At 45.3% G+C, this 25769-nt stretch overlaps 2 protein-coding genes across 3 annotated transcripts in view; one reads left to right on the forward strand and one right to left on the reverse strand.

Moving 5' to 3' along the window:
* The window catches only part of GTPBP6 (GTP binding protein 6 (putative)), a 105531-nt gene extending 95832 nt beyond the window's left edge, over positions 1–9699 (reverse strand). Inside the window, exon 1 of the mRNA XM_069204306.1 lies at positions 9230–9699. Within this exon, the coding sequence (XP_069060407.1) occupies positions 9230–9608 (379 nt within the window). The 5' untranslated portion in view covers positions 9609–9699. The remainder of the gene's footprint in view (positions 1–9229) is intronic.
* LOC138250007 (uncharacterized) overlaps positions 1–25769 on the forward strand; it is a 117990-nt gene that overhangs the window by 7386 nt on the left and 84835 nt on the right. Inside the window, exon 1 of one of the 2 annotated variants that reach the window (XM_069204308.1) lies at positions 24755–25059. The exons of the other annotated variant lie outside the window; for it this stretch is intronic. Within the exon in view, the coding sequence (XP_069060409.1) occupies positions 24996–25059 (64 nt within the window). The 5' untranslated portion in view covers positions 24755–24995. Of the gene's footprint in view, positions 1–24754; positions 25060–25769 lie in introns of those variants that run through there. 2 annotated transcript variants of the gene reach the window in all.

A 25769-nucleotide genomic window follows, 5' to 3' on the forward strand; every position in this document is an offset into this window, starting at 1 on the left:
GAGTATACAAATAGATACGAACTGGCACACTGTCTCACGTTATGCGGACAATGTGCTCATATATCTGCAAGATCATACCTGATCCTTGACCGACCTTTACAACTTGCTGGACGCTTTCAGCGACCTAACAGAGCTTCTGGTTAACAGGGACAAGGCTTGTATTTACCCGCTTCGAGAACTTAATCCCCAGCGAGACGTGGGCAGGGGATAAATTGCTTTCCCTGGCACCTCAATATGTTTCACTACTTAGGGATTAATGTATACCATAATGATAGCAATCTTTTGGATGGTTATCATGGCAAGGCCTTGATTTCAGTGCATCATTTGATAGCCTTCTGGAGGAGGTTAACCTTATCACCAATTGGCTGAGCAGCCTTAGCCAAAATGCTTGTCTTCCTGAGGCTCCTGTACTTCTTTTCAAAGATTCCAGTAAGCCTTTTTCAGGGGGTTAAGTGGGTTGAAATTGGATCTGCTTGGGGGACCAGCATGTAAACGTGTGTCTCTCCGGATAGTACATCGACCTGTGAAGGAAGCGGGCCTAGGCACCGCAGTCCTAGTATCATACTATGCAGCAGCACAATTATAATGGCCTTTGTGATGGCTGGCAAAAGGCAAGAAGGGAGAAGTTGTTTTGTGCTAGGTGAGCGTGGTAGTAGTAATTTACTGCATTGGTTGCTGTCAGCGGGAGGCCCGGCCACTGATCTGCCTAAGTTATTGCGAGTAGCCAAACTGGTGCGGAGTAGACATATGCAACCCAAATGCTCGGCACTCCTGTATGCATCACAACTTTCCCTTTGGGACCTGCCTGCAGAAAGACTGCTCCTGGTTGACCATGACCCTACTTCATGGAGGGAGGCGGGGTAGCTCCTACTTGGCGACTTCTTCGAAGATGGCTCTTTACTGAAGTTTCAATAACTCCAAGATACCCATGACTTGAGTGTGGGCTCTTTCTTCACTTACCAAGCTCTAATGCAGGTTATCAGGGGCATGGTCAATGAGAGACGCAGAACCACCCTTTTCATCAAGGGCTGTATTGTTTCCTTACCCATGGGGTGGGTCATAGAGCTGTGTAATTTCTTTACGCTGCTCTGCTGGCGCCAGGATTATGCCAGAGGCTTAAAGGCAGAAATAGATGGGAGTCAGACTTGGGCACTGTCCAACAATGGGCAATGGCAATAGCATTAGGCCATGTCAAACAGGCGTCTCACAATGCACGCCTCAAATTTACACAATCGAAATATCTCCATCAAAGCTATCTTATTCCACATCACCTTCATGTGATGTTCCTGAGAACTCCATCTATCTGCCCCATATTTGGCCATGCTGATGCCACATTTCTACATATTGTTTGAGGATGCCCACCTCTGGCGCAGGCCTGGACCCAAGTACTTGAGCAACCCTCTGTAATAATAGATATACACTTTGCTTGTTGGGAATTACTAAATGTCAGAAACACTACAAACATTACTTAAGACTGCCTGATTTGGCATTAACACTATTTAAAGACTGATAGCCATGTTGTGGAAGGCAACACATATGTGCAAAAGCTGTTTGATAGATTGCACACCCTTCCCCTTGACAAACTGACCTCCTCACCCAACCCATGACTGCAGAACACATGTGACACTACCCAGGGTGTCATCCCTCATCCCCCCCTTCTACCCTCCTATCCCTGGGCCATAGCATTTTTGATGTTGCAGACGCAAAGTGACCGCCCTTCTCACGCACTCACATTATAAGGTAGACTCATGCATTTTTCATTGGATACCTCCTGATAGTTGCAGTTTGATACATTGCTTCTGATTGTATCCTCCCTGTTCTTTTTATGACGTGAGGGAGACTCTCACCACCCACCAGCCAGTGAAACGTTTGTTAGTGTTAAATTATTCTTGATGATCTGGTCTGGTATTGACATTCTGTAAGAGGACTGAACACATTAGCCTGCAGGTGAACCCCCATTTATTATTAACTTCGGAGACCAGGTGTAAAGTATTTGTACCAACACACACAGTCATATACTAAAACACCACAAAATGACTCAACACAGGCTTAGAAAAATAGCCAATATTTATCTAAACAAATCAAGACCAAAACGACAAAAATCTGACATATACAAGTCATTTTTAAAAATGAACCTCAAAAATAGCGCTTAGAAACACAAAATGCTTCAATGAGGTGTTGTGACGGAGTCGTTCCCACAATCCGACACAAATGGCGCCGGGTACGGAGTCATGCAGACCCCCAGGTACAGTACCTTAGTAAACTGTGAGAACAAGTACGTGCGCTAAGTCGGTGATTGCGGCGTAGCTGGATCAGAGGTGGCGTCGGTTCCGGTGCTGAGGGGCGAAGGAGCGGAGGCGTCATGAAGAGGTGTCAGGTCCTTGCTGTGGTGCAGTGGAGGTGAGGCGGTGAGAAGCGTTGAATCCGCACCCTTCGTAGAGTGTCGGTCACGACGTGGTGCGGCGACCTCCACGGAGTGGCGGACTTTCGTTGGGCTGCAGTGGTGTCAGGCCTGCGAGGGTCGTCGCACTCCAACGAGGACCACGGCGTCAGTTGCAGGTGGCATCACAGGATTTGGCAGCGGCGTCAGTCCGGAGTCGTACGAAGTCAGTTTTCTTGGATTTTCACCAGCTTCTTCTTTCAAGGGCCCAGGGACTGGATAGGGCACCACTTGTCAGGGCAGGAGTCTCAGCAGAGAGTCCAGGTGCTGGTAAGGGAAGTCTCTGAAGGCCCTTAGACTTCAGAACACAGGGCAAGCTCAGTCCAAGCCCTTGGAGATTCTTCTCAAGCAGGAATTTACCACAAAGTCCAGTCTTTGTCCCCTTTCCCAGGCAGAAGCAGCAACTGCAGGATAGCTCCACAAAGCACAGTCACAGGCAGGGCAGCACTTCTCCTCAGCTCTTCTCCTTGGCAGAGGTTCCTCTTTATTCCAGAAGTGATCCAATTTTCAGGGGCTTTGGGTGCTTTTCTTATACCCCTCTCTGCCTTTGACATAGGCCTACTTCAAAGGAAAGTCTCTCTTGTTTGTGAAATCCTGCCTTGCCCAGGCCAGGCCCCAGACACACACCAGGGGTTGGAGACTGCATTGTGTGAAGGCAGGCACAGCCCTTTCAGGTGTGAGTGACCACTCCTCCCCTCCCTCCCAGCACAGATGGCTCACCAGGATATACAGACTACACCCCAGCTCCCTTTGTGTCACTGTCTAGAGAGGTGAAAACAGCCCAACTGTCAAACTGACCTAGACAGGGAATACACAACCAAGCAGTCACAGAATGGTTTAAGCAAGAAAATGCCTACTTTCTAAAAGTGGCATTTTCAAACACACAATCTAAAAACCAACTTCACTAAAAGGTGTATTTTTAAATTGTGAGCTCAGAGACCCTAAACTCCATATTTCTATCTGCTCCCTAAGGGAATCTGCACTTTAATAATATTTAAAGGCAGTCCCCATGTTAACCTATGAGAGAGATATGCCTTGCAACAGTGAAAAACAAATTTGGCAGTATTTCACTGTTAGGACATGTAAAACACATAAGCACATGTTCCATCTTTAAAATACACTGCACCCTGCCCGTGGGGCTACTTAGGGCCTACCTAAGGGGTGCCTTACATGTATAAAAAGGGAAGGTTTAGGCCTGGCAAGTGGGTACACTTGCCAAGTCGAATACGCAGTTTAAAACTGCACACACAGACAGTGTAGTGGCAGGTCTGAGCCATGTTTACAGGGCTACTAACGTGGATGGCACAACCAATGCTGCAGGCCCACTAGTACCATTCGATTTACATGCCCTAGGCACCGCTAGTGCACTGTACTAGAGACTTACTAGTGAATCCAATATGCCAATCATGGAAAGTCAATTACACATATAGTTTACATAGGAGCACTTGCACGTTAGCACTGGATAGCAGTGGTATAGTGCCCAGAGTAACAAAAACAGCAAAAACAGAGTCCAGCACACATCAACAATCTGGGAAACAGAGGCAAAAAGTTAGGGGAGACCAAACCAAGGATGCCAAGTCTAACAGTTTGTACCTTGGAAATGCCAATAAAGAGATTTTTTTAAAAAAGAGTCACCGTAAAGGTCAATACCGGCCACTATTGAGAGCTTTGGAGCTGATGCGAGTGGTTGTAAGAATTTCGTACTGTGCTTATAAGCGGATCGAAAGTGTTAAGAGTGCATTGTCATCTTATAATTTCTCCATAAGGAGCAATGGCGATGTATTCAACTTGCAATTGCGATTTGTGCAAATGATGTTTGGGAACGAGGTATACAGAGTTTAAAAAAGAATGGCCCATGGGAAAGCATATCAAAATGCAATGGTTACAGGGGAGTGGGTGCGTAGCAGATCTGAGGGGGTGAAGGAGATGCGGAGAAGCACATTCAGGAGAGAATGAAAAGAAGGATATGCAGAAGGGGGACATGTGGAGAAAAATACCTAACAATGATTAGCAAAGGCAGTGTTTCTGGTGAGTCTTTAGGTACTACCCTTATATGAAGGGCACATCAGTGAGTAATACAAGCGGTGCTGCAAGCACATTAATGTTGAAACCCCTACCATTAACTGTATGTACATTTTATTATTTGACTGCGACATAAGGGATGAGACTGCACAGATTCGTAGTTCACCTTAGAAGTGGCATTGTCTATTACTGTTAGGTTGGCATCTTATAAATGCTGTCCAGACAGAGATCTCTACAGCAGGTGCCTAGTCCTCAGGGGGTAAGTGGTAGAAGAGCCAGATTTTGGTCAAACGGGTAAATGTAGAAGAATGGGTATCACAGGCTTGGGTTGCAGCGGGGTTTCATATTGTCCAAAAAACCCTAGCCGGTAGGCTGTGGTGAGTGGTACCCCTTGGCCAGCTTCTGACTCAGATGGCTGTGCAAGGCACCGCGCCGGGGTTTGGGGGTGGAGGGAGCTGGAAGATACCAAGCTCTCCCTGCTCCTTCTTCCCCATTCCCCAGAGTGCCCACACTGGTGCAAGGTGGGTCAAGGGTGCGTAAGGTGCAGCATATACTATGGAAGGTCTTTGTGAAAGGTGGAAAGTCTGGGAGGTTTGTGCACGCAAAAGCGTTTTCACATCCAGGCATGGGAATGGGTCACGGGACCGCGATGAGGGCACTAAAAGGAATAACTTTACATTGGGGATTCAAAACCTTTATGCCAGTAGTAAATTGGGAAGGGATGGAGTTGCCTCTCAGGCACCCCTAGGTTGTCAAGATTTTTCTAAGAAGGTGGGAACACTATAGCTGAATAAACGTTAAAAAAAAGAAGTTTTAGCAGAAGAATTTTCATGGATGGAATGTAAAGACTATCACACAAAATAAAGAGGAACACTTGTCAATGATCATACAATAGGGAAAGTTAATGGCATGTAGCCAAGACACAATTAGATACTACCCAGTGACAAGACCAGAAAGGTGAAGGAGGGATGCGTGGGTAGTCAGAGCAACTTAAGTGCATATAACATGCCAAAGGTAATTTGGAGCGAAACAGTCATTTCAACGAATATTAGGAGAGAACTAGGATACTTTGGATGAGGAGGCATGGGGCAGCTCTATGGACATATTGTGGTGTAAGGCACAGGTCTGGGGAGAGAGCGAGGGAGAGCAGGTGGTGAAAAGCTGTGTGGTCAGGTGAAGGAGAACAGAAATGTTAACAAGTTGTTTCCCTTCATAGGTTACAAGGAAGGAGAGAGTCCAGTGAGGTGGTGAAGGGGACAATGTCACAGGAGTAAAGGTGGTGAACTACTTGGGCAGAGTCGGTCATCACTGACATAGTGATGAATAGGAAAGACTGAAAGAGGAATAGGAAGAAATATAAAAGGGTCAGGGGCAAGAACGCAAGGCACTCTAAGAAACCGGATAGAGCAATGCAGGAATTGGGGGCACACTAAAAGGAGGGTAGTTGGGCTGATATGTTTTCTCTCCTCTTGGATTCTATCTCGGGTGCTAGTGTTGAGGAGTTGGCTCCATCTATAGTTCCAAGTGCTTATGTCCCCCCGTCCCACCCTCCCACTTGACTATTTTCAGGATTCACCTTTTTGCAATGCAATAAATGCCCCACAGACACTCTTTCTCCATTCTCAAAATTGGAGCCCAGTGGCAAGGGGAACGGGGTTATATAAAGCATTCTTGGTTTAGGTGGGCTGAGCAGGGGGAAAGGAAGTAGGACAGATCTTATTTTTCTCCATTGAGTCGGTCCATCTACATTTCCAGGTGCACGCACTCTTCATCTGTTCCATTACCTCAGCAAATTTCAGGTTCACTAGTCACAAAATAAGGAAGGTGCCCACACTTGTCCACCATTCACACTGCCATATTTCAGTATGCTAATGCCCATTTCGTTTTAGGTCAGCTACAGAAGGGATGTGGACCAGTCTAGTCCTGAAGAAGGTGAGAGAGGTTTGGCCACGAAGGACGAGGCAGGACCTAGTAGGGGTGACCCTGGAGGTGAACTACCAGGTTGGAGAAATTCAGAGTAGTTTTGTGCCCCTTTGAAGTGACAAATAAAGCCAACAGATGGGAGGGGGATGAGCTGGCCACCCCCCACAGGAGTGAACATTCAAAGGACATGAAGGAGTCATAAGAGGGAATTTTATGCATGGTCATACCTACACACTGACATGGGCGGAGTAGTTTGATACCAAGGGGAAAGCGAGGGGACGTGGTGCCTTGAGAGCAAATAAAACCAAAAGGGCACGAGAAGAGATGGCAGGGGATAGTGCAAAAAAATAAAAAGAGGAAAGTCCCTTGTGCGTGCCTCAGTGGCAGTGCTGCCCATGGAAGAATGGAAGGAATTTGCTAATAAGGAGGGTACACTAACACCTGAAACTGGTGAATTATTGGATGAGTTCTCCAAGGTTATGCTGAGACTGCTCATGGAGTGGAATGAGCTGGCACACTGGAAGGGGTCCAAAAGGGCACAAAAGATGGGTGTCCCACAAGGTGTGGGAAGGTTTGTGTAGATGAATATGGGAGTGGAGAAAGTACACAGAACTATGTACTGGAGCGCTTGTTACAGAAACCTGATAGAGAGCTATCTAGGAGTTTGTGGTTTTCATTGGGGGTGGGGAGGGAATAGACTTTGTGCCCAAGGCATTAGGGATTTCTTCTCAGCCTAAAACAAACTACTAACTGCCATGCCTAGGAGCTAGAAGGGCACAAAAACGGCATGCTCCAAAAATATTTCTAGGTGATTATGGAAGAACTGTGGCCGAGCAATTGTGGGGGTGGGAGGGCTTGCTGCTGGCGAAATCTGCCAGCAATTCATAGCGGTACTTACAAGGCAATCCTAGGATAAAGAGACAGGAAGTCAGAGGGAAACAGGCATGCATCAGCTAGCGGTCAGAGCCAATGGGGCACTGGCTACTGCAAGAGCTTACGATGTTGAACAGGAAGGAAACTCTAAATGTCAGCGCCTGTGGCCTAGAAGAATTTGGCACAACGGTGATTGGGTCACCTTGTGGTTTGGAAGCAGACGCTTGCCTGGAAGTAGAGGTTAAAAGGTTATGCCAGAAGTAAAAGGTCACCCCGTGGGCTGGAAGGAGATGCTTGCCTGGAACAAGAAAGAGAAATGGTACACCGGAAGTGCATGGGCTCCCGGCCGGGTGGAAGCAAACAGTTGTCTGGAAACATAAAGTAGAAAGTTACACCGGAAGGGAATGGTCACCCGGCGGGCTGGAAACAGACGCCTGCCTGGAAGTAAAAAAAAAAAAAAAGTGGTACACCGGAGTGAATGGTCATCCGGCGGGTTTGAAGCAGACGCTTACCCAGAAGTAAAATGTAAAAAAGTTACACCAGAAGTAGAAAGTCACCCAGCTGGGCTGGAAGCAGATAATATGCTTGCCCATGGCACAAGGTCCAAGGCAATTACAGAACACTGAATGTAGGGCACGGTTCTTATGGAGATGGTTAGGAGCACTGAATGTAGCACACAGTGCTTGTGGGTATGTTAAGGAAGACACAGGCTCAGTGAGTAAAGAAAAACAAGCATTTGCAATGCAGTGGGTCTTGCGTTTGCTCGAGATAGAGCAATTATCATTGTAAACTTCTAACCGGACTTTTCTTGCCACATAAATTGAAAATGAAAAGTAAAACAGTTTCACATAACTAACCGGACTTTTCTTGCCATATAAACTGAAAAGTAAAAGTTTCACATAAGCGAGCTGACGCCCGCCATCAGCGCAAAGCAGACACACATGGGAAATAAAAGTTCACTTGCAGTGAAACCTATCGGCAAAAGTGCAATTATTCATGTAACCGGCAAAAGTGCAATTATCTATATAACCGGCAAAAATGCCATTTCCTATGTAACAGGATCGATGTCATGCAATCACTCGACTTCTGCCCAGCAAGATCACGCTGCGAAAAAAAGAGAAAATGTAGTCCAGAAACCGGATGGAAAACATGGAACCTCGTATGTTTTCAGCACTTGGTCTATGCGCTCGAGGAGGGCTAAACACCGGAAAAGGCATGAGGTATGCATGCCTTTCACTAATGAAAGCAAGCAGATTTTAAAAGGCAAGCCCACGAACCAATGAAAGAGACTGATCTGACATGGGCGTGGTTTAAAGCCCAAAAAGAGATTACAACACAGGACGGAGTGCTTTGCGCTCGCCCCTACAAATGGTGTGTAAGGACCACTTGTAAGTTGGAAATTGCCTAAACTGCAGCCTCAATACTTCCATAAAGATTAACCAGTGTGGTCTGAGTTTGTGGGATCAGGGAGGGTGACCAAGTGGGGGCTGCCTCCGCTAAAATTCTTGCTGACCGCTTCTCTGGGCTGCGTATTTACAGTGGCACGGGCCTGCACCTTCTGCGCTCGTCTCTTTAGACATTCCCTTTGAGTACATTTCAACTTATATACGTTCATCAGTCTCCCGTGTTATGCTTGATGGGGATACAACAGACACCCACCAAATGTGGTTGAGGCTACAGGTATGCACAAGTTCTTCTTCGAGTACTACCACTCTTTCATTCCCAATCTCAAAGTGTGCAGAAAGTTACAGTACTTCTCTTTGAGAAAGCCGGTGGCCATTATAACTACAATATTGGAAACGAAACCACAAATCCCAGAATGCAAAGTGTTTCTATCAGGGCTGCCTGAAACTGTCACACATGCCACAGTAGCTAGTACAAAACAATGCTGCTGCGCCTAACGCATAGTGCCATTTATGCCCCAGATAACACCTCTCGTCACTGTGTGACAAGTGTATTTCCGTTAGTTACCTGTGGTTAAATGCTGTTTTTTTGGCCCCCATTTTATATCCGGGTGAACCACGAAGATCCTTTGCGTCTCCCCTGGACGCACAGCTGGCGGTAGCGGAGACAGTAGCTCTTCGTCTTCCTCCTCGCCGAGCTCTTCATCCTCCTCGTCCTCTTCCGGGTCCTCGCTGCCAGCAGCGGCACCCTGCGGACGCACCGGCTCTTTCCTCTTTTTCAAGCAGCGGTGCGTACAGTGCAACAGAGCCCGAGGCCCGGGCGGCCGCCATATCCAGCACCTGGGCAGAGTCCTGCGCAGCGCTGTGCGCGGGGAGGAGTTGGCAAGAAGCACCGCAGCAGCTCGACAACCAGAAGCAGCCCGCAGAAGCCAGGAGCTCCCGGCCATTGCGAGACAGTGCAGCAGCAGATTACTCCTGCCGCAGGCTGCCTCAGGCACCACAACGGGCCTTTCTGCAGCACAGCAGCGTGCACGGGAGCGCAATGCACACTGCAGCCACACGAGGGCAGAAACAGACGATATAGTTTACTTTTTACAAAAAACTGCGCGATATTGTGCCAGAGGGGTATCGAGAAATTGAAATTAAGCATGCTATGAAGACACGCACACAAATATATATAAATGTAGGCTCTTAAGAGTGATATGTATAATAAAATATTAAACAAGGAACTACAAAATCAACAAACCCATGTACTACATTTTTATTGTTGTGTGTTTTTATATAGCTCTGATATTGTAATCCAAAGGTGTTATAAAGGGCCTGGAGTAAATAGTTTCATGGACGGAGGGAGGGTTGTATCAGTGATAACATGAAGGGAAGGTTTGAGGGGGCTTATGGCATAGTGGGGTTCTACCTACTTTGCAATTTTTGAAACAGTGCTACAATATTAGTGCTAGCGCTTTTCTTCGAGGCACTTAAAACGATAGTATTAAACGAACTGGAATCCACAACTAGGGCTAGTCCTCAAATCATTACACTTAATAACGCGAAGCACTTTAGGCTCCAAAGAAAGAGAGTCACAAACACTCCCAAAAGACAAGGTTACGTAAATCAGTTCTCCCATAAAAAGAGCACCGTACTCTGCTCTAACCTGTCTGGACAACTGTAGGAAAGTAGCCTCTAGCATGGTTACCCCACACCTTTTGCCTGTTTGTCAGAATGTTTGTGTTTACTGGGATCCTGCTAACCAGGACCCCAGTAACTATGCTCTCTCCTTTTAAACTTGGTTACTTGAACTACATACACCCCACATTTGGCATATTGGTGCCCCCTTCTAAGTCCCTAGTGTATGGTACCCAGGGCATTAGGGTACCAGCGGATCCCCATGGGCTACAGCATGTATTATGCCACCCATAGGGAGCCCATGTAAATGGTGACTGCAGGCCTGCCATTGCAGCCTGCATGAAAAGGTGCATGCATCTTTTCACTACAGGCCACTGCACCAGGTCACTGTAAGTCACCCCTATGGCAGGCCCTCCCAGCCCAGAGGACAGGATGCAAGTACTTGGGTGTGAGGGCACCCCTGCACTAGCAGAGGTGCCCCCACAAACTCCAGTTCAATTTTCTTGGACTTCGTGAGTGCGGGGAGGCCATTTTTCGTGTGTATTGGACATAGGTCACTATCTATGTCCAGCTATATAATATTAACTCCGAACCTAGGCATGTTTGGTATCAACCATGTCGGAATCATACCCCCATACTGTTGCCAGTATTGGAAGCATAATTCCATGCACTCTAGGGGCTTCTTGGAGGACCCCCAGCATTGCTTCTACCAGCCTTCTGGAGTTTTCTGGGTAGTCCAAGCTGCTGTATCCGTCAGACAGGTTTCTGCCCTCCTGCTGATTGAACAGCTCCCTTTGGGAGAGGTGAGTAACACCCTCTCCCTTTGGAAATAGGTGTTACATGTCTTGGGAAAGGTAGCCTATGCAAGCCACTGGTATGCTTTGAAGGGAGCATTTAGTGCCCTTCGTGCATAAACCAGTCTACACTGCTCCAGGGACCCCAGTCCCTGCTCTGGCGTGAAACTGGACAATTTGAAAGCGGAGTGACCACTCCCCTGCCCATCACCACCCCAGGGGTGGTGCCCAGAGCTCTTCTAGAGTGTCTCTAGGTTCTGCCATCTTAAATCCAAGGTGGGTAGGGACCTCTGGAAGCATCAGAGTGGTCAGGTCAGGCAGGTGACATCAGAGCCCCCCTCCTGACAGGAGGTCACCTGATTAGGTGACCAATCCCCTTTCAGGGTTATTTAGGGTCTCTCTCTTGGGTGGCTCCTCAGATTTGGCTTACAAGACTCCAGCAGGACTCCTCTGCAACCTCTACTTCTAGCCACTGGAACCACGGCTGGACCCTCCAGGAACTGACAGTCTGCATCCATGATGAAGACTCTGCTTGCAACATTGTTTCCACGTCTCCTTCCAGCTTCTGCAACATTTCCACAGCTGTGCATCCTCTGAGTGCGGCAAGTTTTCGGTCTGCACGAGAAGGAAGAAGGAATCTCCCTTGGAGTGAAGGAGTCAAAACCCTGCATCCGCAGGCACCAACTGCATCAACGACCGGCTGCATGGATTCTGCATCACGGGTAGTAGTCTGGAGTAGTCCTCTTGGTCCTCTCTACCAGCTGTCCAACTTTGGTGGAGGTAAGCCCTTGGCTTCCAACGCAGGACAGTACCCCTTGCACCACATCTGTTGCAGCTACCAAGGCTTGTTGGCATCTCCTCCAAGGTATCTTCAGGTTCTGTGTAGCCTCAGCCCCCAGCACTCCTTCCTGCAACACACAGCCCTCAGCGTGCTTCTTCTCCGGCGTGGGACTCTTTTCCAGTTGTGCTGCGTGGGCTCCTCTGCAACTCCTGGTTCCTCTTCCAGTGGGTCTCCTGAGGGAGTTGCCTCTTCTTCTGTGGACTCTCTGCCTTGCTGAGGGTCCCCATAGGACTTCCCCGTGGGTTGAGTCCTCCTGGACCTTGCTGGTCCCTGGCAGCTCCACTTTTGCTTCACTACGACTTCTGCCTTTGCCAAGGCTTGTAGGTGGCTTTTCCACGCCACTGACTGACTGCAATCATCTATCTGGTGTGGTACGTCGACTGCATCCTCCAGGAACTCTTCACCTGCTCCACAGCTGCATTCCTGACCTTCTTCATCCTATAGTCGACCAACTCCTGCAACATCAGTTGGGTGGATAGTGGCTCCTGCCCCTACTGGACTCTTCTGTGATGTCGGGACTTGGTCCCCTTCTTCCACAGGCCATCCTCTTCAGGAATCCATTGCTGGTTTCTTGCAGTCTTGTCTGAGTGTTGCTTTTCCTTCTTTTTCTTCCTTTTGGGTGGTTTGGGGAAACTTCAGTAACTTACTACTTTCTTCCTGGTCGCTGGGGGCACCGTGGTACTTACCTTTTGGGGGTTCCTAGTACCCCCAGCTCCCCTCTACACATTCCACTTACCTAGATGGAGGTCCTGCATTTGCATTCCATTTTTTTAGTATATAGTTTGGGCTCCCCCTAGGGTCACTATTGTCTATTGCTATTTATGCCTATTTCTATTGGAGGGTTCCCTCTCTAGTACGTTTTGGTATGTGTGTCACTAAAATAAAGTATCTTTATTTTTGTAACACTGATTTCTTTCTTTCATGTGTGTAAGTGCTGTGTGACTATAGTGGTATTGCATGAGCTTTGCATGTCTCCTAGATAAGCCTTGGCTGCCCAGCCACAGCTACCTCTAGAGAGCCTGGTTTTTAGACACTGCCTGCACTACACTAATAGCAGTGCTTTAAATGGAAAAATTTAAGTGCAGGTACTCTGTGCCTGAGTGCCTGCTTGCTTCCGAGAAGTGCCGGCACTCTCCAATTAAAAGTATTACGTTTTTCTTGAGATGTGCCGGTACTCTCCCTCTCAAAATAAAAAAGTGCCGGTACTCCGTACCGGACAGTACCGGACCATTTAAAGCACTGACTAATAGAGTAGACGTGGACCTAGTATAAAGTGTAAGTATTACACACCGGCCAGCTTCCTACAACAACTTACAGTTTGATTTTAGAATACTCCAGGTCGCCTTGTAAATTAAAAAAAAAACATTAAAATATTGCATCAGTGTAAATCAAAAATCAGAATTCTACTTGTTACTTCTACTGGGCAATTCAATAAAACTTTCAATTTGTTTTCAGTGTGTTAGTTCAGTTGAATTCATGCCGACAACCCTACAATCTACAACTAGTTACTCTAAATTTAAAACAAATCCTACTCTTCTACTGGAACCTGTGGTCCTTTTATCTTCATTGAACACTTAGGATACAAAACATGAAACTTCAGCGTGTGGACTAATGTCACTTGCATTTAGTCAATCAAGTATATCAGTCATCATGGTAGCACTATTCATGTGGTGTTCTCGAAAGCTCACTGCCAATTCTCAGTCTCATATGTTCTCAAATCTGGCTTGCTCTCAGCATAGTAGGTCAAGCTGATTGCCTTCAACTAGTCACTCTCTGCTGCTTTAATCTTCTGACTCTGGGCTGCTCACTGTCACTTTGTTCAAATGTCTGTTTCTACTCTGATCGTCTGTGGGATGCGTTCCTCCGACACAGCAGTTTTCAGTCTCTCACCATTTTTTTCACTTCCCTTCCTCTGCGCTTGACCAGTGGAATTGCTTGCACCTTCTTTCAGTTCTGAGTGTGCACTTTCAGTTTCTGCTGCTTGGTTCACTGCGGTTATTAACAACAGGCTATGCCCTTGTCTCGACTTGACATTGCGACTCCTCCATGTGATCACCTCCTCCTTCTGAACATTTGTGCTGTGCTGGAGTTGGAATCAGTGATTGTGGTCATCACTTCTTTGCCAGCTTGTCTCACTATCTTGCTATGGGAGGCATAAATCCAATTTGAAAGACCGCCCCCCACATACACACTTCACAGCAGTGTTCCACTCAAGGATCCTGACACACTTCACAGCATTGTTCCTCACAAGGATGACCTGGAAGGTTCCTTGCCAACGCGGCTCTAGACATGTCTATCTAACGTGTTTATTCACCAGAACCCAATCTTCTGGGCCCAGGTCATAGCTCTGTTCTTGACTTGGAAGTGGAGTCGCCAAGTCATCCTGGTAAGAGACAGAATGCACCACATCAGCTAGTCCCTTGCAGAAGTCAAGAACATATTATTCGTAATATTAACAAGTGCAGGGGCTGGCATGGCAGGACGTCTTGTTGCTGTCTCCCATCAAAATTTCATGGGGGAGAGTCCAGCCTTAAAATCAGGAGTGTGTTGGAGGATTATCAGAACCCGGGACTCTGATATTTCTTTCAAGATACCTTGCTCTATCATTGATTCAATCACAGGTGAAATTCCAGCCACTGCTTCTGGTGTGAGGGTGTACTGGGACATTTGGGATACTCTACATTCGGCTTTATTGTGACTCTTACTGGTTTGACACTCCATAATCAGACTAATGTCGTTGCCTGTAAAATCCCAGACTTCCTCTTTCACCAAGTATATTAAGTCAGAAAGAAAGTCTTTTGTTAGAACTGGGAAAAACCCAACTGCTGTTTCTCGTGATTTTAAATCTACATCCTCATCATGTGTCTGGAGTTCCACACCATCCGGTGTGCAATAAATAGGTCACACTATTTTATTTGCAGAGTAAATCCCTGCGTAGACAGATTGGACTCGACTAACATATTACAAATTGGTGATCTTCAAGGAGCCCTATTTTTACAGGTACTTTAGCTGAAACAAGGTGTGTACTTTGTTGGAGATGTAAACATCTTGGACCTGTTTCCCTGAGATAGGTAGGTTTGGGGGCTCTTTTTACAGTAGAGAGGTATGCTCCAGTATCAATCAAAAATGAGTCTGGGTGGCCATTCGCCTCTCTGTCTACATATGGCACACTTTATCTTCAGAACTGCGCCAAGCACACACTAATTCTCCCCTCACAGGCACCGTCATTGTGATTGCTTAGGATCTAGTCCAATGAGACTGTCAAAAATTGGGAATTGATGGAGATTTTTTCGGTACTCATGAAAGGGTTCAGTTGAAACTTTAGGTTTGGATTCAAATTACGTTTTTGATTAGTTATATTTTGCTACATCATTGCGGCTTGCGGCATATTGGCATATCGCCTTTGAACGTGCATTTTCTGCATTGGCATCACATTCATGTTTGGCATTTGAACATCATTTTGCAATTGATTTAGGTTCAATTAACATTCTTTTTTTCCAGTGGCCCACCTTGTTACAAATGTGACAAGCAGTGGTCTTCTTCAACATGTTTATTTTTATCCCTGCATTCTGATCAGCCATCTCAAACCTTTGCCTCATGGACCAAAACTCTCTGTCTGCATCATCTGGCTTCCACCTAGGTACCAACTCCCTGCATTACTGTACTGACACCATGAAGACTTATATACCCAGGGACTGCCCCATATGGACCATTCTGACATCCTTTATGCACCAACTGAATCTGAGCCAACATTACAATCTCCTTAATCTGATTTGCTTCCAAATTGTCACTGCAATATTCTGCACACCACAACATCTCATCAAGAGACTTCGAATGCCAACAGATAACATTCTGTTGGTTATGAGACCTAATATCTGGGTGCTTTCCAAGAATAAACTGTGACAAGAACTCACTAAGATTTTCCCTTTCTGGATTTTCACCACAGCTGTGCGGTTTAAAAACCTGCTTCAAACATTCATAATAAATATGCACAGACCCTTTAGACTCTTGGGTAGTTCTGGTTATCTTGAGTAAATCAACTTCTTTCTAAGGAACCTTTATTTTCAAATGGACAATCACCTGGTTATACTTGTCCCTAACAGTAGGACATGGTGCATGTCTCAATATCTCTCAGCTGGTCAGCATTTGGCAAATCTACAACCAGCATACACCTTATACTAACATACACATATATATGTATATCCACACACACACATATACATACACACATGAATACACACACACACACACATATATATATATATATATATATATATATATATATATATATATATATATATATATATTTAACCGTGAGTAAATATAAGTTTAAAGAGTATGTATGTAATTTATTGTAATGACATAGTAGTGATACATATTTCCTAAAGAACTATACATACCTAGTATATACACATAATCAGATTAAACATATTTATCAACACAGGCATATGCAGTCCATTGCTGTTTGAATGTGGAGGTTATGAAGGAAAGAGCCAACTCTGGAGTAGACAAGATCTTATATTTGGGGGTAATGAATTCCATAGTTTGGTTGCTTGAACAGAGAAGGATGTACTACCCATAGTCTTTTTCTTGTATGGTGGTGTTCTATGGCGGGGTGCCAGTGTTGAGCAGAGATTTCTTTGTTGAATGTATTTGGTTATTTTGTTTCTGATAAAAAGCGGTCCTGTTCCATGTATAGCTTTGTGGGTGATACAAAGCAGCTTGAAGGGGGATCTTCCTGCATCGGGTAACCAGTGTAGTGCTCTCAAGGCAGGGGAAATGTGGGCTTGCGGCTTTACATGTAATAGTAGCCTGGCAGCAGGGTTCTGAATACGTGGTAGTTTTTTCATAATAGATAGAGATGATCCATGTTAGAGGCCATTGGCATAATCCAGTTTGGATAGTACAAGAGAGATAGTAGCCTGCACTTTGTGTGGAAATCCGAGGTGGGCGAAGATACGTCGCAGAGTCTTCAAGGTGATGAAGCTTGTTCGTGCTAATTTGTCCACTTAGGCATTCATTGTTAACTTGGAGTCCATGGTAATTCCAAGGTTTTTATCTTCCTCGGATAATTGAGGAGGTGGGCCGAGATCGTAAGGCCAGGCGCACAGTGGGTCATAATTTTTCCAGTCACCACATGTGAGTATTTCCGTTATGGAAGCATTTAGTTTGAGATGGCTCCAAGTCATCCACTGATCAGTGGCTCTGAGGCAACTGAAGATTTGTGAGTTTTCAATGTCTTTGGGGCATTCCAATTTAAGTAGTATTTGTGTGTCATCTGCATAGTTGTAGCATGTGAGTTGAAAATCATTGATCAGTTCTGGTAATGATATCATGTAGATGTTGAAAAACAAAGGTGACATGATTGATCCTTGGGGGACCCCTGCTTGTGTGAGGTATGGTTTGGACGAGAAGAGGGGAGAATAGATAATGTTAGTTCTGTTTTGAAAGTAGGATGTAATCCAGTCGAGAGAAGTCCCTTCTATGCCAGCTTTGTGGAGTCTTTGAATTAGAGTGTCCTGGTCAATCGTATCAAAGGCAGCCGAGAGGTCCAAGATAAGTAGTTCAGCAACTCCATTGTGGTCGACTGTGTTTTTAAGATCATCCTAGATTGCTATGAGTGCTGATTCAGTGCCTCTTCCTGGGCAGAATCCAGTTTGGTAGTCTGAAAGTATGGAATTGCCTTCAATGAATTGTGACATCTGGGCAAATACTGCTCTTTCTATCAGTTTGCACAGGAAAGGTCCATTTGTGATTGGTCTGTAGTTGTTGGGGTCCTGTGGGTCTAGGTTTGTTTTGTTTAATAATGGACGTATGTATGCCTTTTTCATGTCTTCAGGAAAAGTTCCTGTAGTTAAAGAGTTGTTGATGATTCTTCTTAAAGGTGTGGCAGCAGGAGTAGATAAAAGAAGGGAAGGATGTTTGTAGATGGTGTGTTGGAAGGCTGGGTTTAGGTATTGTCATGATAAAAGGGGGTCTGGCAGGAGCAAATAGAGGATAGTGCTGTTGGTTTGTATGAACAGGAAGTGTGTATCTGGCTAGCTGAAGGTAACATATAATGTGGTTTTGTGTTGTGTGGGTGATGGCAGGATGTGTTACTGGGAATGAACAGAGTAGTGTTTGCTGTGAGAATGAAGGTGCTTTACTGTTATAGGTTTGGTAGAAATGTGTATAGTTGTGGTATATGGGGTTTTGGGTTGGTTGATGAGACATTGCAATCTGTATGAGGTCAGTTTGAGATGCAAAAGATGGAGGTCTTTGCTGATAATGTGTTTGCATGTTGATGAATGTGTAGGGAGTAAGGTCCTTTCTGGTCAATAGAATATTGGGAAGAATTTCTGGCCCTAGGCCCAACCGGTCCCGAACAGGCCCAAACAGGCAAATGCCCTTGTCCTCTCTGCCCTTAACCTCGACACCCGGGGTGAGACGCCCTGAGCCCTAGGCTTAAATAGCCCCACTGGCCAAAAGAAACCTAGTCCTAACTCTAAACAATCAAATTTGTAACCCTAAACCCCACAACCAATGGGAGACCCAGCCCTATTCGCCAATCAAACTTGTAATCCTGACAACCAATCACAACCCCAACCCTAAAACCAAAAACCAATAAGAATCTCAACCCTAGTACCAATCACAAACCCAACCCTAAAACCAGGAACCAATAGGAATCTCAACCCTAGTACCAATCACAAACCTAACCCTAAAAAACAGGAACCAATAGGAATCTCAACCCTAGTACCAATCACAAACTCAAGCCTAATCCCTAAGCCAATAGAAAGACCAACCCCAACAACCTATCACAACACCATTCGCAACAAACAATAGAAACTTATAAAAGGGCCAAGTTAACTGAAGCCTAACCCCTGTGGGAAGGGAGGAGGGAGCTGCTGCTCTATTCAGAATCTCTTTGGATACAGAAAGGCTGAATCCACACTTCCAAGCTAGCAGAGTCTACTTTCCAGGTAAGGGGGAGATTGTAAAAAACGCTGAAATACTGCTTGTCGAGCACTCCGAAATTTGGCTTTATTTATATTTTTTTTACGCCGCATTAGCGTCATTTTGTGATGCAAAAGCAGAGTAAACTTACAAAATACAATTGTATTTCGTCAATTTGTGCCGCTTTTGCGTCAAATCATGACACTATTGCGGCGCAAAAAAAGTATAAATCAGGGCCAGAGAGTCTATAGTAAATAGGCACAGGTAGGGTTAGAAAACACTTTTAAACAAATAATAAGATTTACCAGAAAAGTCTGGGGCTCCTTACCTAGGTCTCCTAGGAATCCTTGATCACTGCGCTGTATTAGGGCACAGGGAAAAAGCTGGGCTCACAAAATGGAGATGGCTGCCTTGGGATTCCCTCCACAAACTTTAAAGGGCCAGGGCCGGTGTTGGAGGAGGGCTAAGGTTGCCTGGGACTCAGAGAGCTAATCAGCAGGCCCCAGCACCTGTGGGAAGGAAGGAGGGAGCTACTGCTCTATTCAGAATCTCATTGGATACAGACAGGCTGAATCCACACTTCCAAGCTAGCAGAGGCTACTTTCTAGGTAAGGGAGAGATTATAAAAAACACTGAAACACTGCTTGTCGCGTGCTCAGAAATGTGGCTTTTTCAAGGCAAAAACAGGTGATGCAGACCGTTTCTAAACACAATTTAAATCACAGAAACAGATTAAGCAGTCTGCTAATCACTCTGGTTAGCCACTGAGGTGTATGTAGCCTTTTTACTTGAAAAAGAAGGGGGTGGCCTTATGCAGTCTTTTGCCACAAACTAGGAGGGAAGTTTCAAACAGTCACGGCTAAAAACAGCACTTTAAATAGGCCAAGCTGCCTCAAACACAGATAGTCTACAGTAAATAGGCACGGGTATGAGTAGAAAACACTTTTACACAAATAATAAGATTTCCCAGAAAAGTCTGGGGCTCCTTACCTAGGTCTCCTAGGAATCCTTTATCACTGGGCTGTATTAGGGTGCAGGGAAAAAGCTGGGCTCACAAAATGGAGGTAGCTGTCTTGGGGTTCCCTCCACATACTTTAAAGGGCCAGGGCAGGTGTGGGAGGAGGGCTCAGGTTGCCTGGGACTCAGAGAGCTAATCAGGAGGCCTCAGCCCCTGTGTGAAGGAAGGAGGGAGCTGCTGCTCTATTCAGAATCTCCTTTGATATAGACAGTCTGAATACACACTTCCAAGCTAGCAGAGTCTACTTTCCAGGTAAGGGAGAGAGGGTACAGTGGAGTGATGTAGAGTGGCGTAGAGTGGAGTGTGGTACAATGTAGTGGCGTATAGTGGAGTGGCGTAGATTCGAGCATTGTAGAGCGGAGTGTTATAGAGTGAAGTGGCATATAATGGAGTAGCGAAGACTGGAGTGGCATAGAGTGTAGTGTGGAAGAGTGTAATAGCATACAGTGGAGCAGCATACACTGCAGAGGTGTAGAGTGAAGTGGCATACAGTGGAGTGAGGTACAGTGTAGTGACATACAGTACAATATTGTAAAGTGGAGTGTCATACAGTGCATTGGAATAGCGTATAATGGAGTGTCGTACAGTGGAGTGTTGTAGAGTGTACTGGTGCAAAGAGTGACATGGAGTGGCGTAGAGTGGAATATCATAGATTGTAGTGGTGACAGTGGAGTTGCATATAGTGGAATAGCATAGACAGGAGTAGTATAGAGGGGACTGGCGTAGAGTACAGTGGCGTAGACTCGAGTGGCATATAATAAAATGTAGAGTGGAGTGGCATAGAGAAGAATGGCGCAGATTCGACTGGGGTAGACTAGAGTGACATAAGAGTGGAGTAAGGTAAAGTGGAATACCGTATATTACAGTATTGTACAGTGGAGTGATGTACAGTGGAGTTGCATAGAGTGGAATAGCATGGAGTGAAGTGCCGTACAGTGGAGTTGCATACAGTGGAACTCTGGAATAGCACTCTCAACCAGACACTCACTGCACCTGCCTGTGCCTACACTGCCTACCTGCAAGAGGTTGTCTAACAAAACCCTGCCCTACAGTTTGGTGATCTAACAGGAGCTGGAAACCGGGGGCTGCACAGTAGAAGGGGCACCACACACCCACCAACTCCTACAGTAGTGGACAGCCCCTGCCCAGGATGTCACAGGTAAGGGGGGTGTTGGGGCAAGAGTACAAAGAAATATGAATGTAGGGCATGTACCTACAAGGCAGGGTATAACTGGAGAGGAAGAGTAGGGGAGTATGGGATCAGAACAATGGGGGGTACACAGGTGTCAGGGGAGGGTCAAGAGTTGAAAGAGGTGCTATTCCTCGCACCAGTTTCAGTAAAAAGGCAGGAGGTGGTTGAGAGCCCAGGAACATCATCTTCACTTTCAGACTCTCACACACAGCACCTCAGGCCCAAAGTCTGCATTCCAGCCTGAGGAGAAGAGAACCTAGAAATGTTAGCAGAGGTTTCTGTTTAGATGCATTGTCTGGGCAAGGGACACATCACGATTTCTTCACATAGATAGGCTAGGACATTTGTGCTTATGATTATTTATCAAATGATATTCCACTAGTTGCATGCTATGTTAAAAAGCCTGCTCTCTTGATATATTCCTAAAAATCTAACCTTGAATTAAAACTTATGATTGTTCCCCCTCCTCTCTTTGAATGACCCTCTTCTTACCTTCCATCCTTTGCAATTCTCTGCTGTCTCAATATAGCCTACTCTAAATTGCACGCTTGTCAGCTTTAATCTCTTTTATTGTATTTCTTCAAATTGCCCACCCCCCATTTCATAGCTCAGAACCTATTATCCTGCAATAAATATCCAAATGTTTTATACCCTATCTATCCTTCCCACCAACCATCTGAATGAGCTCACAGACCCCCTCTCCTAATCTTCACAATTAACTCCTATTCGGGGGAGCGGGTCAGACCCCTGTAGACCTTTTGGTGCAGTGGGACCACCAACCCTTTAGGGGACCTCTAACTCTTCCAGGGAGCCCATTCAGCCCAGGGCCAATGAGTATCAGTGAAATGTGGGAGACTCAAGTGCCCCCATCACATTCTGCGGAGGACTGGGTCATTTTATGTCATGCCACTGCTCCTCCTGTTATTAGAATCTATCTTAAAGAAATTGGAGTAAATGCATGGAATTGTTTTTTTTTTAAAGCACAAAATGAATCCCAGTAACCACTGGATTAAACACTGACCTTGGGTTCAGGTGTCAAGCCCGGACTGGCTGTACCAGGCATCGGGCATTTTACGGAGGCTGGAAGGGTGGGGGGCTGTTTTTGTCACTGGGAGATGGTTTTGTAGCAGTGCAGCAGTTTTAAAAGCATTGCAGAGTTCCTCGTACATGCAACAGTTTTCAGGCAAAAATAAAAGTGCCACGATAAAACTGGGGATTAATGTACCTGCTGGAGAGAGATTGGGGTTTCTGATCTAAGGTGGCACACGGTATTAATATGCCTGCTTCAAATAACGTGTACTATGCAGATCACAGAACCGTATTTTATGTGCATAGCTCAGTGGGATACTGCTTTTGTAACAGAACTTCTTTTGTTACTGTGCAGTTCATAAGTTACAATCATAATCTAGCACAGTGAGCTATGAACTGCTGTCCAAAGAGATGCATGCAGACTGCATGGTACAGGTTAGAAAATTGTTTTTTCTAGTCTTTGATTATCCTAATTTTTGTAAAAAAAATGTTTGTTTGGGTAGAAATAAATTATTAGTAAAGTCAACTCTACCCACTGTGTTACATTCTGAATCCTGAGTTTATGTTTCCGCATACCAAGCACTTTAAAAAAAACTCCTGCCAGTATGGATGACTTGTGGATCCTACATCTTGTAGTTCCCTTGGTCAATATTTTATATGCACTGATTTACACATGTATGATTCATTGTCTCTGTATATGCATGTGAGTAAAGTGCTCCAACATCCTACGCTGGTAGGAGAGGTGCTATAAAACAAATGAAATACATGTTAGAGGGGGGCTATGGAGAAATGAGAGGCACTGGGAGGGGGTGATGGTGTTAGAGAGCAAACATTATTAATAAAAATATGAATATACAAACCGTATAAATAATGTGCGCTAAAAGGCCTAATTGAAGAAACTCTTTATAGAAAAGTAAAACATGCATGTTTGAAATGTGGTTGACATGGTGTCTACCATCTTGAGTTCTGTGTGGAATAATAAATAACTTTGAAAACATATTTTGATGAATCATTATTATTTGCACTGACAAAAGATAATTAATATTGATGAATAAAACTAATGATTTGAAATTATAATTGGCTAAAAATTTTTTGAAAAACATGATGTCAATTAAGAGTCATAAAATACTAATTATAAGATTTATATGGTTTGAATATTGAAACTGTTTTATTCTTCATGCATTAGCTTCAGTCAACAGGCTTAAGCTTTGGTATCTTTCCACAGCACAGTGATGAGATGTTACACTGACTTCATTGAAATTATTTTGCAAATATTGTTTATTAGTTGTCTCATTGAAAGCTAACAGTGGAAATCTACTGCTTTTCCACTCTGCTCCTTCTGTACTTCCTTGTGATAACTACTGAAAGTTTTAACAATGGCTTTGCCCCCCTCTCCCCCCCCGGCAGCAGCAGCCTCTGCAAATCCTTTAACAACGAAAGGATAATAAACTAAGTTTATTATCCTTTCACTATTAAAGGGGCAGGGCATCTGGGATGACGGGGACGAGAGGAGTGCACTCTCCACTCCCCTCAGTGCGCATGTGTGTTTGGACAGCTGTCTCGGGCCAGCCAAACACACATGCGCATTGTGCTCCCTCCAGCCAGGCAACTCTCCAGCCCGGCAATGTGTTGCCGGGCTTGAGGGAGCAGGCACAGGCTCCCAGTCTGCCTGGTAGTGCCCTGGCTGGGCGCTCCCAGCCAATCCTAACGCTACTCTGAGCAGCGTCGGTATTGGCCGTCGCTGGGAGCCTTTGCTGCCTGCTGAGGACACGGTGGAGCAGCGGCGCGGAGTGTAGGTACATTTTTGTTTTCTTTATTTGTATATTATTATTATTCCCCCCGTGCCGCCCTGCCCCTGGTTTACTCCATGAGCCACAAGTGAACAATGGGTCTTAGTTTCTGGTTGGGAGTAATGTTAGTAAAATATCATGTTTCTTACGGTTCTTATTGTTTGATTTGATGATCTTAGTACTCTCGTCTGAGTCAAAAGATTTGAGTCGACCTCTGAGGGTAGTAGATATCACTGGCCTATTATGTGTCATCTAAGCCTAATTTAGGAGGTCACATGCCCACAATGGTGAGGAAATCCTTGAAGAACCCCAATAAAGATTGCTGTATTCGGGTCGTGTGTAAGGTCATCATTTACTAGGCTTTAAAAACTAATACAATTGAATATATAATGAAGAATGTGTCCTAGACTGCACAATTTTTGCTATTTTTCTCAAATTGGTGTGGGTTGGGGGGAAACCCCTCCAAACTCCATTGTAGTGGTCGCCATGCACCTTCTGGGGGCTGGGCTGACAAAATTTGCCAGGGTTGCTTTGCGTTCCCAGCCCGGCGTAGCCTGCTACTCGTCATAAAACGGTTCAACACTTCTTCGGCGGTAGTAAGCCGGCATGCATACCAATGTTAGAAGAGGAAAGTGGGAAATAAAAAAATAAGAGAATGTATTTCTTCTAATGACTTTTGAAACAGACGCAATTTCAGACGGGAGACAGCCGCCTGAGTCAGGTCTATTGGCTTCTATGTAAGCGCTATATAAATGCAATAACAATAAAATACATGATTTAAATGTCAAATATGCCACATGAAACAAACGTGTATGGCACATGACGCGGTTGTGTGGCATCATCGGTATGTAGTACTAGACGTGAAACGTGCCTGAGGATCGTGGCACCCTATGCCTCTCAGCCGCGGGTTAGCACGCCGACTAGATAATACTATATGAGAAGATGAGGATAACGTGAGCTGTCCCTAAAGGTGCGCTACCTTGTGCCATGCCGCAGTTTCATTGCGCCACTTCCGAATTACATTGTCTACATTACCTCTCCGGAGCCTGGGTGTGGAGCGAAAAGCAAGGGACCCGCTTCTTCCGCTCATTACTCCGGTGTGTAGGATGAAGGGATGGCCGCGGTGAGCCGGAGCGAGCCCCTCAGCCAGCCCTGCCTATACCATTCGGGATTCAAAGGTAAGATGGGATTTGTAATGGGCTTAGCAACCTATTTCTTCTGTTGCGCTGGCCTCATATTCCCTTTTGTGTTACTGACTTAACAGTGTGGATTTTGTTAACGTTTATACCACCATTTCCACACGCACACGCCCACTGTCCATATTCGTTATTTAGCATTGGCAGAACGATGTGGATGGTGTGGCCATCAAACACAGCTTACACAACACGGAGCAAGTAAGCCGTGTTTTTAAAACTATCTATCTATCTATCTATCTATCTATCTGTCTGTCTGTCTGTCTGTCTGTCTGTCTGTCTGTCTGTCTGTCTGTCTATCTATCTATCTATCTATCTATCTATCTATCGTAAACTTAATTTTGCCATGTTATAATCATTAGTTTTAGCATTGCATAGCAGTGATGTTTGAACGGCGGTACATATATGTGTTATGCGCTCTTTAGGTAAACGGACAAATGTAGTATGTTGGGGTAATGCTTACCATCGCGGTGGCTATTCCTGCTGGGATACTTCCAGCTCCGCCCACGGCTCTTACTTTCTTTTGAATCTTAAAAAGAGAGCCTGGTTCACTAGGAAGTAATGGCCCATCCATAATTATATATATTTTTTTGGGGGGGGGGTATAAAAGGGTGGGTGGAACCACAGGCTTATTTGTCTTTGTGTTGATCAAATGTTGGTCTGTTGAGATCCGGGTGTTACGTTGTACACTTTCT

The sequence above is a fragment of the Pleurodeles waltl genome, chromosome 8 (genome assembly GCF_031143425.1).
Source record: "Pleurodeles waltl isolate 20211129_DDA chromosome 8, aPleWal1.hap1.20221129, whole genome shotgun sequence".
In the NCBI taxonomy this organism is placed as follows: Eukaryota; Metazoa; Chordata; class Amphibia; order Caudata; family Salamandridae; genus Pleurodeles; species Pleurodeles waltl.